The sequence below is a fragment of the Hipposideros armiger genome, unplaced genomic scaffold, assembly GCF_001890085.2.
Source record: "Hipposideros armiger isolate ML-2016 unplaced genomic scaffold, ASM189008v1 scaffold_408, whole genome shotgun sequence".
NCBI lineage: Eukaryota > Metazoa > Chordata > Mammalia > Chiroptera > Hipposideridae > Hipposideros > Hipposideros armiger.
In genome coordinates this window covers 1,177,499-1,195,909 of record NW_017731758.1, presented here as the reverse complement: position 1 = coordinate 1,195,909, position 18,411 = coordinate 1,177,499, and the positions used below count along the sequence as shown (strand labels likewise).

At 34.5% G+C, this 18,411-nt stretch overlaps 1 protein-coding gene across 8 annotated transcripts in view; it reads left to right on the top strand.

The window, feature by feature from the left end:
* The window catches only part of TPP2 (tripeptidyl peptidase 2), a 66,162-nt gene extending 48,282 nt beyond the window's left edge, over nt 1-17,880 (top strand). For 2 of the 8 annotated variants that reach the window (XM_019663875.1, XM_019663873.1), the window contains exons 24-31: nt 1,620-1,658; nt 6,973-7,124; nt 9,043-9,139; nt 10,184-10,314; nt 11,779-11,871; nt 12,662-12,869; nt 14,646-14,765; nt 16,943-17,880. In XM_019663875.1, the coding sequence (XP_019519420.1) occupies nt 1,620-1,658; nt 6,973-7,124; nt 9,043-9,139; nt 10,184-10,314; nt 11,779-11,871; nt 12,662-12,869; nt 14,646-14,765; nt 16,943-17,032 (930 nt within the window). In that variant the 3' untranslated portion in view covers nt 17,033-17,880. Of the gene's footprint in view, nt 1-1,619; nt 1,659-6,972; nt 7,125-9,042; nt 9,140-10,183; nt 10,326-11,778; nt 11,872-12,661; nt 12,870-14,645; nt 14,766-16,942 lie in introns of those variants that run through there. The other 6 variants (XM_019663877.1, XM_019663876.1, XM_019663874.1 and 3 more) reach the window with 5 other exon arrangements.
* Nucleotides 17,881-18,411: the final 531 nt, after the last annotated feature.

Genomic DNA, 18,411 nt, shown 5'->3' with positions numbered 1-18,411 from the left:
GTTACTCTGGCCTTCAACCTCCTACCTTGCATGGCTAATATACTTGAACTTCTGTGAAACATAGATCCAAATTAAACTTGGCTTAAGTGAATAAGATGTTTAAAATTAGAGCATTTTACAGAATTTTAACCAACATAATAGTGTGGATACAGGAATAGATCAGATCTTTTTGGGTTATTTCTAAAAATCCGTCAGAGCAATTATTACTAATAAATGACATTTTTCACACTTATACAAATATTTCTCTTGTTGCAATTTTCCATAATTATGTAGATAATATGAGGTATTTCTTTTGGTATTGCCTTTTATAGTTTCAAAATTATGCTTTTTTGTTAAAAACATGTTTCCGGTTGTTACATTTTAGAGATAAATGTTACAGTTTGATAAGTACTTGTTTTAGTTTTTCCATCTGTTTTCATTACAAATTTATTATGAGAATAGTGTTTAGCTCTATCACCTTTTATATTGTTTTAGCTCAATGCCAGTAAAAGTTGTCATTCTTACAGTTTTGCATTTCTCTTTAGTGTTAGTTCTTACAGAGTAAGCCTACCACACATAATGTTGAAACCCATAAATGCTGTTATCAAAATGAATAGATTTCGTACATCTTAAAAAGTACACTTCTTGCTCTATTGAATGAAGATCATTTATTTACTGCCATAGAAACGTAACTTAGGAATTTGTGGCTTAGAAAAAGTTGTTTGCCCTGACATTTCTTGAGTCTCATTTCAGTCTACTATTTATTTATATATAGTGTATTTAGTGTCATTTGAAATGAATCAGTAGTTAATGATATTGGAAGTTATAGATGCACTGATTTAAGAAATCCTAGTAGTCTTGTTTTGTAGACTTGATTTCCTGGGCAGCACATCTGCTTCCTTTGTGGTGTTTCAGCAGTGGGGCTTCAGAAATGAGGTTCACACCCAGATCACTCTTCTCAAGTGTCCACTTCCTTGTGATGAGTATCACAGAAGAGCATTGTTATTAAAAGTATGCTTTTAGCAATTCAGAGATAGTTACTTCCTTGCTGCAGTTTTTCAGAGGCAGTTGTGAAATTATAAATGTGAGATGAACTATAGTTATTACTTGTCAGGTAATTACTTATGAAGGTAGATTTTCTTGAGCGAGAGCAAAAACTTTATACTTAATTATAATTCCCAACACAGTGTTTATTTAAACTTACCTCAATAGTTTTGCATTTCTTACGGTTTTGGTCGCTGGGAAGGTTCATTTACCTCTCTGACTTTCACAGTCCACTTGAATGATGGTTGGCATGTGTGTATGTGTTGTGACATCCTTGAAAATCAGATTCTGGATCGTCAACTAAATTTAATGTTTTCAAAAGTGTTTTGATAACTAATGGATTTTGCTGTATTAAATTTTTGAAATCAGAAGTTGAAAAGAAGCCCTTAGGACATTTCAGTGCATTTTTATTGATAAAATGAAAGTGGCAATGTTGCTTTAATTTAAAAGCCTGCCATCTTGATCATAGACATAACCTTTCTAAGTACTGTGACACATACAGGTGAAACATAAACTGGAAGAAAATTAGACAGGTGGTGTCTCCATCCTGTGTAGATTATGCATGTTTTCTTACAGAATGTCGTTCTAACTCCCAGGGGCAGTCTGCAGCAAAACGACAAGGAAAATTTAAAAAGGTACTGATTGTCAGTTCTTTAAAAAGATGTCTTAAAGCCTTATTCGCATATTAGTTAAAGTTTTTTTTCTGTCACTATTATAAATCTTTTTTAAAAACAAATCTCTCCCTTAGTTTCCTTTCTTTAAATTGTGCAGTATAGTGCTTTTAGCTTATCATTGTTGACATACTGCTTTCCTAAAGTATATATTCCTACCACAAATTGCTGGAAGACCCCTGTTTTATATGTCTATAGAAAAAAATTTAATGCTATTCATTTCTTACTACAGTCACGATACTAAGTGATAAGATTTGAAAATTTGCATATCTAAAATTCTATAGAGAGATGATTTTTTTTCCAGTTGTATAAGCCAAAACAATTATTTTTAAAGTATAAAAGCATTCTTAAATTGAATGACTTGATTTAAAAATATTATTAACATATTTCAAGTGAGGTTTATTCCTCTCTCTTGAGTCTTAGTTCTGGCAGGGCAGAAAGACAGAGTAGTAGATAAGCAGGAACAGAAATAAGGAGTGTTGACCCAAAATTTAAACTTACACTAAGATCATAAGCAAATTTTCAAACCGTAACTAGTAAGTGATCTGGTCGGTTTCCCTGCAACTTATTAGACTATCTCCTTTTGACTGCTTGAGCCAAAGTTAACTCAAAAAAGAAAAATTCTAGTTCAAGTCTGCTTTAGAGAAAGAGATACATATTCTGTGAGCTCTCTGGTGAAAACCTGCTGATATCATTCATCATCTAGTGGTTTCTCGCTTTCAAGCAGGAAGGATTGTAGTGGAAGAAATAGCATTATAAGGTAGAAAAAAAGGTAACCTGTGTTTCTTAATTTATAGCGATATGAAACGGAATCACCATTTTATTTTATTGGAATTTAGTAAAATTCCTTTATTAAAAAGACTTCTGAAATGTCCATATTAAAATGTGATGATAAATACTTTGTTAGAACAGTACACCACTGGGAATCATCTTTACAGATTAAAAAATAATATTAACTACTCTGTAGACCAGCATTTCTCAACTGAGTGACTTGATCCATTTGTGGGCCATGTACATTCATATAACAAAACATCACCAGCATCAAAACGAAAACAGAATAAAATAGGAAATGTCAGTCATCAAACTCATAAAACTGGAATTTCATTTTATCTGTAGATTGTTTATCTTCGGGTCATAATGAAAATAGTTTGCAAGCCACTGCTTTAGAGAATGAGGAAAAAATATTCTAGGAATCCATTGAAAATAGATAATGCACGTATCACAAAGGCATAGTGTTTTTTTTTTTATTCCTATATATTTTGGGAGTTTTGGTGGATTTTGTTTGAATTAGGTTGTATGAGATAGAAAATTGACAAATGAATAGGAAGATTATTATTACTTGATGGTTAGTAAAGCTTTGTATAAAGAACCCAGCAGCTAGAGTTAACTTCTTCCCATCTCAATCTTCAGTGTGAGTACACATGAAGCTCTTATTTTAAAAATAATCATGATATATTTATAGTCATATTACCAAAAAAAAAAAAAAACATATAAATGTATTGTCTGAACAAAATACCAACTAGCTTTTTGTGTGGACTTGTTCTCCGAGTTTCGGTGACTTTTGATTTGAAAATGTATGTTACCCTTTTTTAAGCTCATTGTAATATGAAAGTATATAGTTACTTTTAACAGATAATCAATAGCATTCAAAAATATTAATCTTTAAAATAGCTATTTTAGTTTGTGTGGAGGTATTACAATTTTGAATTTAGTTATAATTTAAGAACTAGGAAAACTATCATTTTTTAATCAAAATTTAATTGGTGGACTTTCATGTTGCCCAAAGAATAGTTTTTGGTTTTGCAGGTTTGGCTGTCTAAATACCATTCAAGCACTGTTGAAATACTTTGTGAATAGCTAGAATGGTATTTTTTTAAAAACACTTATTGTTAAGTATCTACTGTAGAGAACTTGAGCATTTCTGTTGTGAAGATTCTTCTTGATTATGTTTTTAAATCATAATCAAGATTTCTCAAGATTAATGGTACAAAATCATTTCTATTAAATTAACCTTATGCTAAGTAATTGGGAAGTGAGTTGTAAAAATACTTATTGTCAAAAAGAACAGATGACCATGATAAAACAAATGAAAAATAACTTCCTTTTTCTTTTCATTAGTGATTAAAACTACCGTATACATAATTTTTAGTAATAAAAATTCTTGTCCTGAAATACTTTATAAATTTATATTAACATTTATAATTTCTAATTTGATATATTTAATATGTAAAATGTTGCTTATAAAAACGTGATACACACACACACACAACCCCAGTCATTCATCATACATTTTCCCTGTGTTTAGTGGTAGTTTATGATTGTTGTCATATAGGGTTTATTCCTATTTATGGATCTTGGTTAGAGTTCATTGTTAATCATAAATTAATCTTAACGGATTGCTCATTTTAAATTCAATTCTATGTATTCTCTTCTGTACTAAAACATAATAGCAGATGCCTTACCTCTGAGCTTCAGGAGAATTGCCCCGCGACAGAGGCTTCCCATCTGGAAGTTTCTCTCTCTCCTAATCAGGCAAGGAGGGGAAGCTAAGGAAGGCTCAGGTTAGGTTAGCGTGAATGGAGACAGCCTAGTTTCCTCCTCCAGGCAAGTGTCATTCACATTGTAGCATACTGAATGGCACAGAATCATGATTCCAGGGAGAATAGGACCCTATTAACAGTGTAAATGTTGCGGGCCACTTATACCTTTAATTCTTAGGTGTGTTGTCTATGCTATACAGATGACACTGAAGCAGTCTGTTCACATAGGAACCTGGTGGTAAATTATCAACTTAAATTTTGCAGACACTTTAACCTGGCTTTGCCCAGGGCAGTGCCCACCTAAGAGAGTCTCAAGGAGAAAAGATGGGTGGCAGGGTCCAGAAGGAGCTAGCCCAAGCAAAATACCTGTTTCCTTTTCCCAGTCTCATGCTTCACATAAGATCTTTGCTTGCAGGCTCTGGCTCTCTAACCTCAGAGGGATTGAGAGAGAGACAGAGAGAGAGAGACAGAGAGAGAGAGACAGAGAGAGAGAAAGAAGAGAGGGGCACCCACATGGCTAAAAGTGGATTGAGAGAGAGAGACAGAGAGAGAGAAAGAAGAGAGGGGCACCCACATGGCTAAAAGTGGATTTTTTGTGTGATTATTTCACATCAGTGGTTTTCTGTGCTTAAAATGAGTCATGTTGAAATAATAATTATTTTATGTTGGAATATTATTAGAAGAACCACAACAGCAGTTCCTTATATTTACTATTATAATTATACTCCAAAATAAAGTTTAATTGGGAAAATTGTTTAAATGGACATATTTCTGTAGTATTTACACCTAAAAATTTGGGGGAAGGTGGGAGCTTGCTGTACTATTTTTTAACTCAACCTGTGTAAAGGTTTTTCTGAAATTACTGTGATTAGAGCAGAGAAAGTATTTTTGGTAACATAACTTATTCCAATTTTAGACATTTTTTAATTAAAACAAATATAAGAATTTAGCAGCATTTTTAATGTAAACCTGAAGACAGAATTTGAGAAATTGGCTTAATAAATAGTGATTTAATTAAGGACATTAGTTATTGTCCTAAAATCGGAACTAGCAAGTATAACATATGATTTCATTTCCCAGAGAATGCATTACTTTTCATAAGACTTACGTGCTTTAATAAAATAGATGGAAATAGATGTAATTAGATATAATTGCACATTGCTCTCTTCAAAGCAAAACTTTTCAAATGAACTATCCATACTTGTTTACTTCCCATTCTCTCTTCCTCTCTTATTTAGTCAGCCCTTATCCCCCAGCTGTCCACTGAACTCCCTGCTGCCAGGCTCCAGTTATTTCATTCTCTGTCTTGTGTGGTGTAACCCTCTCAGCTACAGTCTTCAGTTGACCACTCCCTCTTTCTTCAGGCTGGCTTTTCTCAGGGTTGCCATGACCACACATTCTCTCTGGATTCTGCCTCTTTCTCTCACAGAGCATCTAGGTAGTAGAAGGCCTTGGACCAAGTCCTGAACTCACCCTTTCCTCACCCCCCACCCCAACCCCCATCTAGTCTTATTCATCTACTCGTTTAAAACATCATCAGCAAGCACTGTTGGCTCTGCCCTCCCAGAACATCTCAAATCCATTCATTTCTTTCTACAGCCTGTTGCTTAGTTCAAGGCAGTGTTGGCATGCCTAGGTTTGCTTCCTAATTTGTTTTCCACTTTCACCTTCTATCATCCATTCTATAAGCAGTATCAAGAGTTACTAAGAACAGTGCAAAACTAAATCCATACAGGATCCAGAGTCATTAAACAAAAAGCAAAACTCTTTAATCGTGTCACCGCCTTGCATAAAACTCTTCTGGTAGGCTTGCTATTGCCCTTAGAATACAGTTTATGTATTTTTTACCGTATTCTATCAACCTTACTTAATATGGCCTCTGCCTATTTGCTCAGTACATACAGTTGTGCTCACCACATACCAAGTTCAGGTGTGTGCACATGCTCGTCTTCAACTTTCAAATACTTCTTCCTGTCCTCATTTGAGGTTCATTTATTTAGGTCATTTCAGTTCATTTAGATCAGATGAGACCTTTAGAGTGGCTTTCCATAACCACTTTGTCTCCACTGGTTCCCACACCTTACCTAGCAGTCACTCGCTCAGTATCTCTTTATTCTATTTCATTTTCTTCAAATCATGCATTAATATCTGAAATTACTTATTTCTATGTTTGTCTGTGTTCTCCCACTGGAATGTATGTTCCCTGAGGGCAAGAAAGGGCCTTGTTTGCTTTGTTCTTCACTTGTGAGAGTTCGTTACTTGGCACATCACAGGCTTAATGAGTCCTGTTGACTGAATGAAGAAATAAATTTCTCTTTCAATTTACTTGGAGAGAAAAGAGGATTTTAAAAAAATTTTTGTTTATTTTTGGGTTTTTTTTTACTAACTTATTTCCTCTCCTCAGATATAAAATGTGGAGAGTACAATATACTTTTATAATTAGTCGATCAAGTAAAACTAAGACTGCCAAGTATATTCAAATAGAGAAAAAGTTTATTATTAATCTCCTTTATTTTAAAGGAGACATTAGAAGAATTGGTACTTTAAAGTTGGGGAGAAAATTACTTTGATTGCAGATTGGAATTTTTTATGTATTGTGGTGCCTTAGAGTCTGGAATACAGTGTAGTACAACTCAGGTGCAGCCCATGTTATGTGATATTCAGATATTGAAGATGATTTTAAAATATGTAAAATTAAGCAGGTTAATCTAAGACTGTCTGTCTCTCCACATTCATAGGATGTAATTCCTGTTCATTACTACCTAATATCTCCACCAACAAAGACCAAGAATGGCAGCAAAGATAAGGAAAAAGATTCTGAAAAAGAGAAGGATTTAAAAGAAGAGTTTACTGAAGCATTAAGAGATCTTAAAATTCAGTGGATGACAAAGTAAGTATTTAGTGAATTTTAATCCTCTTAAGTGTTTTCTTTTCCTATTTCCAGCATTATTGCGTGTATATGCATTGGCTATATTCAAAAATGTTAACAGTGGTAGGATTACACATACTTTAAATTTCCTTATATTTTTATTCCCTTTTGTGATAAGAATTCGTTTAATATTTTAATCACTTACTCTGATTTGCTCTTGGAGAAGAATTTTGTTGGGAGATATAAAAAAAATAATAAAAATCTCTTTTTGCCCACTCTGCAAAGACAATCACTGTCCTGTTATTATTTGTCTCTGTATTTATACATAGTAGTGTGAATGATATTGTGTCCTACTTTTCCAGTTCCTTATTTGTTTATGAGCATTTTCTATGCCATTTAATAGTCCTTTAGAATACTATTTTTAATGACTATGTTGCATATGGTACTGTGGATGAAATATAACCTATTGAAATACTTTATTTGTCACATGTTTATAGATTTTCTTTATAATGTGATGGATATTTTTATACATATTTTTTTTATTTCCATCAAATAGCATCTTAAAAGTATAATTATTGAATCCAAAATACTAATTTTTAAAAATCGTCTTATGTTTTGCCAATTGCTTTCCAGAGTGGATATAACAATTTATACTCCATCCAGTAGTGTATGATGGGGCCTATGTCTCTTCCTGTACTTTTGCCAGCAGAGAGCCATATAATTAAAACTAGAGCCTTGCTAGTATAAGATGCAAAAAGAAAAGGCCATTATTGCAAGTCTTAAACTGCATTTTTTTAGCTATTATTAAATTTGAGCTCTTTGAGTGTTATTTCATTCTTCATATAGCGTCTGTGAGTTGAACATGTTCTTTACTCATTTCTCTATTGACACATCAGATTTTTCTGTCTTTACAGTCATGAGGTCTTACAGAGAACAGACATCATTGTATTGTAGAAATAATTCCCAGGGATTGATTCCTTATAATGTCAGTCCACATTCAAACCTACCTTTCCACTTAAAACTAGGACCTGTCCTATCTGCACCAGAAGTTGAAGTCTTTAGGTCCGTCTCTGGCTGATGGTAGGATGTAATAAACAGTTGAAAATACAATGTAGATCCTTCAACAGTGAGATTGCAGAGATTGACTTCTGGCATAATGGTGGGTGATGTAGAAACTTTATTCCAGACTGGTTCCCCTCAGCTCCCAGTCTGAGGACTTTCTTCCTGGGAGGAGCAGGATTTCGGCATTTCTCTTCCAGCCCAGCCACCAGTTGCTGAGGCTAATGTGGTTGAGAGGTGGGGGCTTCCTTCTTCTGCTCAGCTCTACTTGTAAAGTGGAGGGTCTGCCTCAGGTATGGCACTGCTGGGGCCTCAGTCACCCCTGCCCCAGCTCAAGAGGCAGTGGTTCCATGCCAGGCAAGGCAAGCCGAGAACACTACCGGCTGCTACTCCCCCCTCCATGTAATAAGGAAGAGTTGACATAATTTCATTGAACTTCCTCATCTGGAAACATGGAATGTCTCGTCATTCATACAAGACTTCAGATTTTTTAGAAAAGTTTAAATTTTTCTTCTTATATATAGGTCTTGGACATTTCTAGATCTTCTATTTTTTCTTGATATTTGTGAATGTGTTTTTCCCCTCCTTTTTTTTAAATCTAGTTATAGCTGATACGTAGGAAAGCTGTTGATGCTTATTTTTATCTTCCATCATGTTGAACTCTTAAATAATTTTCATTTTGATTTTTTTTTTCTTGGTAAGCATATTTATACTATCTACAAATAATGATAATCCTTGTCAGCAAGTGTACTTATAGTTCAGATTGATGCCTTAGGTTATTGACTGGAACTTCAACATAATGTTAAATAACATGAAAGATGGAAATTCTTTTTCTAAAAGAAATTAAATAATGAATGTTTTCTCTTTCTTATGTACCTAGGCTGGATTCTGGTGATATTTATAATGAATTGAAAGAAACATATCCTAATTATCTTCCTCTGTACGTTGCTCGACTTCATCAATTGGATGCTGAAAAGGTTGGGCATGTTCATTTTTAATATTTTATTATATAAAAAATATCTTATTTTTTTGGTAATATTAGATAAGGTTCGTATTTTGTATTAAAGGACAGCCTTATATTTGTCTTCTGCTCTTGCTGACTAAAAATGTGTTTACTCAAATTGAGCCTTCTATTGAAGCTCTTTTCATTTAAGCTGGTTACAAAATAGGCCATCACTGTGAGTTTAGGATTCTCACTCACATTTTTGGTCAGTGGGAGGAGTAGATACCCTAAGGATTGCTTTTTTAACTTTAACCTAAAGAGCAAGGAACAGAAGGCCAGTGGTCCTGGCCTGCTGCAAATCTAAACACCTTCAGCAAAAGAAGAACCCCTATTTTGTGTTAACTTTGTTCGTGATTCTCGCTTTTAAGAATTAGCCATAGTTCCAGACTTTCTTAACATGGGCGAGCTCTCATTAGTAACCATGGCAGTAGGAAAGCTGTATTCAACTAAAAATTATCAAGGGTTCAGTGTGAACTGGACGTGTTGAAAGGAGACCTCTAAAAGACTTGAACAAGAAAGAAACAACTTGCTGGGAACGCACAGACACCATGATAATCAGACACCATAACACCATGTTAGTTATATTCTTGTTGACTCCCATGTTCGTGTTTTAAATAATAAATTAAAAGAATTTATTTCATCAGCGAGTGCTTTTTTCTCTTTTCATGTGGCATGGGACTGAAGCAACATAGCTGATCTCTAAAATCTTTCCTTAAGATACCCAGAAAAGGAATTGCCTTTGTAGAAAACACTTTACGTGTTTATGAACTTTATATTTTGCTAGGTGTTATTGTTTACTGCCAGCAGGGAATGTAAATTAGGTATTTTCCTGCCCGTGCTCAGCTTTTGTAGATATGCTAACAATTACAAAGCTCTCACAAGAAGATAGCGCTGAGCCCTGGGCTGCATATAGACTATGTAGTCCCCTCACACTGGATTTGAGACAAGCAAAAATGCTGCAGTATATTCATTGAAACATCCTTTTTTTTTTTCTTTTTCTGTTTTTTTTCTTCCCCAGGAACGAATGAAAAGACTTAATGAAATTGTTGAAGCTGCAAATGCTGTTATTTCTCATATAGATCAAACGGCCCTAGCAGTTTATATTGCAATGAAGACTGACCCCAGGCCCGATGCAGCTCTTATAAAAAAGTACCTAACCAGTAAATAATCTTTCTTGCATCTCATTTCTTTTTTTAAAAGTAGGGATTGATATTATTGAGAATATTCTTATTTCCTGGTATTTGTTATATCCTTATTAGAGTTAGCAACATTTAGATATTCCCTCCTTAGATAGTTAGTAATAATTTTCTCCAGTCATTTAAGATTAAGCAAAAGAAAAGTAGTTTGCTTTCTCTACCATTAGATGCTGTCATGGTGGAGAGTTTTGAGTAGCTGTAATCAAGCTGTCTAGGCCCTTGGGGATTTGTATGAACTGGATGTGTGGAGAGGGCAAACACATAATACCCTAAAAAATTAACCTTTAAACTGTTTATCACCAATAGCAAGAAAAACCCCATATTTAGTTTGCAATGCCTAGAACGGAGAGGCTTAGCTAGGTGTGTGAGTGAGTGGTGCGGTTCCTTCCATGGGAGAGTGGGTTTCCATAAGTTGGTGTAATGGCCCCACAGCTCTCACTTTCACCCTTCCATGTACCCTCACCTCAGAGTGACTATCACTTCGGTTTATTTTCATCCCAGGGAGTCATTAATTTACAAGGGTAGATATCCTCATTTTCTCATAGTTATAATAACTAATAAACTGAAACTGTTCAGGATGCCTAAAAGTACTATAATTTCGCTTAAAGATTCCATCTCCTCCCATCAGAATATTTTTTTCTATATACAGTAAAATACCTGAATTTGAAACTGCTAGAACTCTTGGCATGACATGGTTCATACTGATATTATAGATCTTATGAATCTTACAAGCAGTGGTTTTCAAGCGGAATAAAATTTGTTGAAGATGGTTCTTGGCTATTGTCAGCACCCTTTCACACTTTCCAAAGGAGCAATCTCAAAACATTGCCATTTGTTGTTGTTACTGTTAATAACAGTAACAGTGAAAAGTGTAGCCCCCGTTTATAAAGTGCCAATTATGCATAAGGAATTACTTGGGGCATTTTAAATACAATGTCTCATTTAAATTTAATCCTCTAAACATGCAAAGCAGGGACATTTCTACCCCATTAAAAAATTTTTTTTTAAATATTATTATTTTTTATTAGTTTCAGGTGTACAAAACAATGTAATAGACATTTACACCCCTCACAAAGTGATAACCCCCTCCCCCAATCTACTACCTCTCTGACATTGTAGCTGTTACAATTCCATTGCCTATGCCCTATGCTGTACTCCACATCCTGTGATTATGTACATATATATTAAGTTATAGTTGACATTCAATATTATGCAGCTTCAGGTTTTATAGAAGAGGAAGCTGAAGTTCTGAGAGATTAAAGGACTTGCCTATGGTAACAGTAGTAGGAAGTCGGAAAGCCAGGATTCAGACCGGGAACCCTCTCCTCAGCCTGCGCCCTTGCACTTCTTGAGCAAATCCTTCTATTCCTCCCTGAATCCTGAGGAGATTACTATATGCCTCATTCTTTTGTCACAGACTCATTGTCTTCACAAGTATCGGTCATGAGTTGGACAAAATGCCTCAAATAAGCAAGCATTCTAGAGACTACCACTGTTCCCTGGAGTGCAGGTTATTATATTTCATTCAGTAGTGATTTATTGTCTGTTTTGTGCCAGGCAGTTGGAATACGTTAGAAGAAAACAAAGATGCCTGCTCTGGAGCACGCAGTTTATTTACCACAGTGATTAAGGGTGGGGATTCCAGAACCAGACTCTTAAGTAACTTAGAATCCTGGAGTTGCCACTTCCTAACTATAGGACCTTGAACAAATCAGTTTATTTCTCTGTGCCTCCGTTACTTCCTTTGCAAAATGATGGGGGTCATTAATAGTATCTTACTTGTAGAATTATGAGTATAAATGAGTTCATATGTTAAAATGCTAAAACAGTGGCTGGCACATTCAGAGTAAGCATTATATTTGTTTGCTCTATTTATGCATATAAGTTCATGACTGGGAGAACCTCTGTAGGTCTGTACATACACAGAGGCAAATATGTAATAAATGCTATTTGTAAGAAATCTAAATACTTTATCAGTTACTGTTCTGATTCAGAGTTATGTAGCTAACAGAATTTAGAACCAAATAATGTTTCAGCTCTATTGCTTATGGCATTCTGTTTCAACCAAGTCCAGCTGTCCTAGCTCATGTAATCTGTCTGTGTAAAATAGTGGCTCATTTGATGTTTGTTAGAAGTAAGGAATTTTATTTGATGTACAGTACACATGTATATACATGGCTATACAAGATATCTGCATTGTAAATACCAAGCAGGAGAATGCATGAATTTAATTTCAGATAAGGCTGTACTTTTAAACAACTTTTACTGACATGTGAAATGTTTTTCAATTTGGTGTGCAGTGACATGGACAAACAAAAATCCACCCTCGTAGATGCCCTTTGTAGAAAAGGATGTGCGCTGGCCGACCATCTTCTTCACACACAGGATGAAGATGGGGCTGTGTCAAGCGACGCGGAAGGAAGAGAGGAGGAGGGAGAAAGTACTTTGGATTCTCTGACAGAAACTTTTTGGGAAACTACAAAGTGGACTGATCTTTTTGACAATAAGGTAACCTCTCTGCTTCTTGTTTTTCTGCAGTTCTTGGGGGTTACTTCACAAACTCCTCTCGGGCCCCGTTGCCTACTGTTTACTGTTTTCCAGATGGCTGGCCGGAAGAAGAGAATAATTGGAATGAGGCTAAGCTTGTCTCTGAAGAAGATATGTTTAGTGGTACCTCATATTTGTCTTAACCTGTTTTTAAATCATTTTTTACTGTTATTTTCTCTTTCTGCAAAGTGGCCATTTAGGCACACTAATTTGGAAAACGGTTTAGGAACATATGTAGTGGTCTTTTGATTAAGCCAGCCAGTTATATTTGAAGCTAAAATTAAGAACATCTTTTAAACTATCTTTGTGCCTTCCCACATCTATTTAAGTGCTAATTTGTGGGGGATGGAAGGGGGGCAGGTATTCTGATTAGTTTAGATGTTATTTTTATCAAAACTCTTTGACTTTTAAATAATTACCAACTTGATTTATAGCTGATCAGTTTTAAAACCCAGTTTATAAAAAGTACATTGATGAACTTTTTGGATTTTGGTTATAAAAACAGTTTTAAGTCCCTTATAGCTCTCTACTATAACTCTTACAGTAGAGATTATAGAACTGCAAGTTTTTGCCAATTTTCCTCTCCTCTAGAGAGAAAAACAAAGTAAATGAAATCAGTGGGATTCTCCTCACCCAGCACAAGCAATTATTTTGTTTTAGTCGACAGATGCTTGTTTTCAGCATTAACTATTGTAATTTCTAGGAAAGAACTCTGGAAGTAGGAGAAAAATTCTTCCTATATGCTTCAGGTTTTGCTACTGTAAGACAGTAGTGCTTATGTAGAAAGCAGTAAGCTATATGCAGGAAACTGCACCAGAGGTTAAGAATTTGGATCTGAAATCAGACCCCTGGAGTTTGAATCCTGCCTCTACCACTTTTATGTGTGTGTGGCCTCAGTTTCTAATCTATTGAATTAGGATAGTGACACTACCTACATAGGCTTTTATTAATGAGTATTAAGCGCATGGGAGGACCTCATCAGTATTTGCTGTTCAAAACACTGCAAAAACTTTGCTGGTGAAAAAAAGATGAATAAGAACCTGGTCCAACAGAGTTGATGAACATCATGATAAAATTATTGTAAATAATTCTCGTTTGCCATGGTACTGTTGTGTTAGGGGCCATGCATTATTTTACCTGTCTGTTTACTGTGTTCATAACAACAATTATTGAACACTTTGCTTGGCTCTGGAATACAAATAAATGTGACAGGATTTCTTTCTTTGAGAACATTTCCCACATTCTAAAAGTGGAGGCCAGAAATGTATATAAATGGTTACAAGTGTATTTAACAGAGACAGTAATTAAAGGCACAAAACTTGCATTAAAGGAAATAAGTTGAAAGTAAGAACATGTTTGTATAATCTCATACTTATTTTTACTTTTATCTTTTTCAATTTCGATAATTTATAATAACTATAGTTTTGTATTTCTATTATACTTTGCATTTTTATGTTAGCCCTGCTTTCTTTTTCATGAAGAGGTGTTTTGGTATGGATTCCAACAGCTAGTGATTTATAATAATTTTCTTTCCCAAGAAATTATCTGTTCTGTGGAATACTCACCTCTTTTGAAGACATTAATTGTTCTTTTAAAAGCTTTTGAACTTTACTTGATGTAACATGTTTATTTTAAAAGCTATACTTCTATAAAAGCCTTAATTCTTTTATTATTAAAGCTACATGCTTTAAAATGTAAATATCTCATAAATAAGCTTTATTTTGTTTTATGTTATAGGTTTTGACATTTGCATACAAGCATGCATTAGTAAATAAAATGTATGGGAGAGGCCTTAAATTTGCAACTAAACTTGTGGAAGAAAAACCAACAAAAGAAAACTGGAAAAATTGTATTCAAGTAAGTGATATTTAAATTGTCACCATTAAAGGTCACTTCAGTATTATATAGTGAATAAGATAGCTAAAATGCCTCATGGTAGTGATATTATAGTACTGACTTTATCATGACTAATTTTTATTCTAATTAATATAATGTAAACTATAAAATAAATGTATGAGAGACAATAAGCTATTTAAATTTTTAAAATATTTTTCACTCCTGTCCAGAAGTTTAGCCTCAAGTGTTTTCTTTTCCCTCCCCCCCCCCCCCCCCCCCCCCCAGAATATAGACTTTATTACTTGAAGCTTCCAAGTTTAGGGTACATGCTTAGGATTTGATGTCATCAGATGATGACATCAGATGATGTACTAAAATTTCAAAAGTATATTTGTGTATATATTTACACATATAAATAAACAGATTTGCAAACTTTACATGGTTCAGTATTCAAAAAGTACAAAAGGGAATATAGTATAAAGTCTCCTTCCTTTTCTCCAGCCATCAAGTTCTCCAAGGCAGTTACTTTTACCAATTTCTTATGTAGCTTTCCAGAGAGAACTATGTATATACACGCAAATAACATACACTAAGTTAAAATGTATTGTTGTGTAACTGTTAGCCAGTTAGCCATGTCCATATTGTTTTCGACTGCAACATAGCCTCAAATGTTATCAGTATAGGCAAAATAAATTATGAATTTTTATGTAGTTAGAAGATGAAGTTTTCCTTTATGAAGAAAATTAATTGTAAAATGGTTGAACTTTCAGAGTTTTACATTTGATTTTATTCTTCATTTGAGATGATAGTCCATAATGTTATTTTACCATATATCGTATATGCAGAGAAATTCTATGGTTGAGCTTTCTATAGAAGTTAATTGTCAAGTATAAAAACTTACCAAATTCCACAGAAATTATTTTAGCCTCACCTTGCCTTTGAACATGCATGATTGGTTTATGCCTAGAGGATATAGGGAGGTTAGGAGGATATTGGTTGTGCTAAATGCGGCCAGTGGTCTGCTTTTTATATTTAAGGTATGCTTTGGATGTAAAACTGACCAGTGGGTTCCTGTAGAAAATTTTGATTAAACTATATGTTATCTTTATTCTTAGACCCTTTTATGTGTACCTTTACTAGTCAGACCAAATTATACGACATTTTGAATTAGCTCCGTCAGCTCTCTGAATAGACTAAGAGGCCTCTTTCTGGAATTAATTGTTAATATGTTGTGTGTAGTTCTTCTCATCGTTTATGAAGCCAGTGATCCACCCAGACATTCACATCAGAGATGTTTTGTAACTTGTCTCACCTTCACTCTGCTCCTCTACTGTGTATTCTGCACACAGCAGCTGGAAATGATGGCTTTAGACACCCGGTGACTCTCCATCACATTTAGAATAAAACTCAAACTCCTCTCTGTGGCCCATCAGGCCCCATGTGACCTGGCTCCTGCCTTCCTCTCCAGCCATATCTCAAACCACACTTCCCCTGTTCACTCTGCTTCTGCCACACGAGCCTCCTCTGGGCTTGACTAAAACAGCCATGCCCTTTCCCACAGGAGGAACTAACTATTGCAGCTATAGGAGAGCTTTTACCCAGAGAGTAGGTTTCTACCTGTCGTTCAGGTGTCAACAGTGTCACCTCCTCTCTTCTTGACCATCTAACTTCCCATTCACTCTAGTCTATCGTTTTATTTTTACTGTATATGTGATATATATCTTATTTATTTATTTATTCATCTGTTCATTAATTTGCTTCTTTATTATTTGGTTTTCCTGAATAGAACATAAGTTTCCTAAAAGTGGGAAGTGAGTTTGTTCAGTACTGTTTTCCCAATGCCTAGAACAGTGTTTGACTTACAGTGGACACGCAGAAAAAACACTGAATAAAACGAAACTAGGCTGGTCAGAAGAAAGGGAGCAAGTCAGTTAATTGGGAGGAAAAACAGAAAGGTAAGAAGGAAAGTTGGCAGGGATGATAATAATAATGACCAGAATAGGCAGGTTGGTAGGAAAGTTGATTAGTTGATAGTAAGGAGCTTTGGTTGGTAAGAAAGAAGGTGGGCTGGGTGGAAGGCAAGTTCTACATATTACTACTTTATTATTACTAAAGATGTAATACAGAATTTACCCTAAATACTGAATTTGAAAAATCTGTTCTTTGCTTTAATGATACTTTATTGTGTTTCGTTATAGCTGATGAAGTTACTTGGATGGACCCATTGTGCATCTTTTACTGAAAACTGGCTCCCTATCATGTATCCTCCTGATTATTGTGTGTTCTAAAATAGGAACCAAGAGTTTAAATTTTAAAAAAGAAAGTTTTATAGTGAATGGATACAAAAACAAATTTGTGGCATTTTTAGTCTAATGCATGTTTTCATCCGCTATCAAATACTGATTATTAAAATGCTGTGTATTTATCAGAGAACTTGCTGGCGTGTGGCTTCATACATGTAATGTAGACCTCTGACATCATGGTGTTTTCTTAACACCTCACACTGCTGGACTGGGCGACGCCCCAACTGCCAGCACTAGGACTTTGAGTTGGGTTGCAGCTGTTACATGCATGATTGGTTTTGAGCAGTACCTTTTAACTGCAAACCTGTAAAGTTCTATTTTTTATTTTATAAATGAACAGGGTTTTAACATGCTCAACTTTAATTTTTTCAGTTGTATGAAGGCCTTAAAAAAGCTACATTAAGCGTAGCTAAAATTATTTATTGGACTGAAAAAGTAACAGAACTTCACTTCCAGATTTTTTTTTTTAAACATTTACATTCAATTAAGGGGAAAAAAATTAAAGGGGCACAAATGTGTGGCAATTTCTGGAGCATAACTGCCCCCATAAATCTTCATCTTGGAGTTATTTCAGGCCAATTATATTTTAACGTCCTCTTGACATGCAGAGAGCATCAGAATGAACTAATAATACATGTATAAGTGCCAGACAGCTAAATCTTTATCAGGTATTTTAAAGATACACATATGGTATGTTTATTAACGTTGAAATAATGTAAACACGTGAATAAATGTGCAAAACCAAGATCACAATACACCATATGCACTCTGATACCTTAATTGTTTTTGTTTTTTTTTATAAATAATAAAAGTGAATATTGAAGCTTCTTAAAGTTGGTCTTAATTTTTCATAAATAAAATTTGGGATTAGAACAGAAGTAATATATTAAATCTATAGACCAAAAAAATATATCAATGTGAGGTATTTTATTTTATAATGTTTCTTATCGGCTTGCAGTTATTTGAATATATTTCCAGTGCTTATTGTGGTTAACTTTTGTGTATGTTTAACTTTTTATTATTTCTATATTTCTGGCTAGACTTGCTCCTCTCATCCTTCCTCCGTAAAATAAACAGACACCGTAGACAATATTAAAAAGCCTCCACTCACTTACAGCGAATGTGTGTGCGCGTGTGTGTGTTTGTTTTTAAATCGTGTTCCCTTAGAATTTACTACTATAGAAGACCTACCAATAATCTTGTCTAGTCATTCATAATTGTGTTTTGGGCAGTTGACCCTTTTATCTATGAAATATGAAAGTTTTAGAGCCTTTATGAAAAACTACGATAAGCATGCAAACATTTTGCTTACAATTTCTGAACCATCTAGCGTCTAAAGTCCATCTATGAATAGCCACATGCTT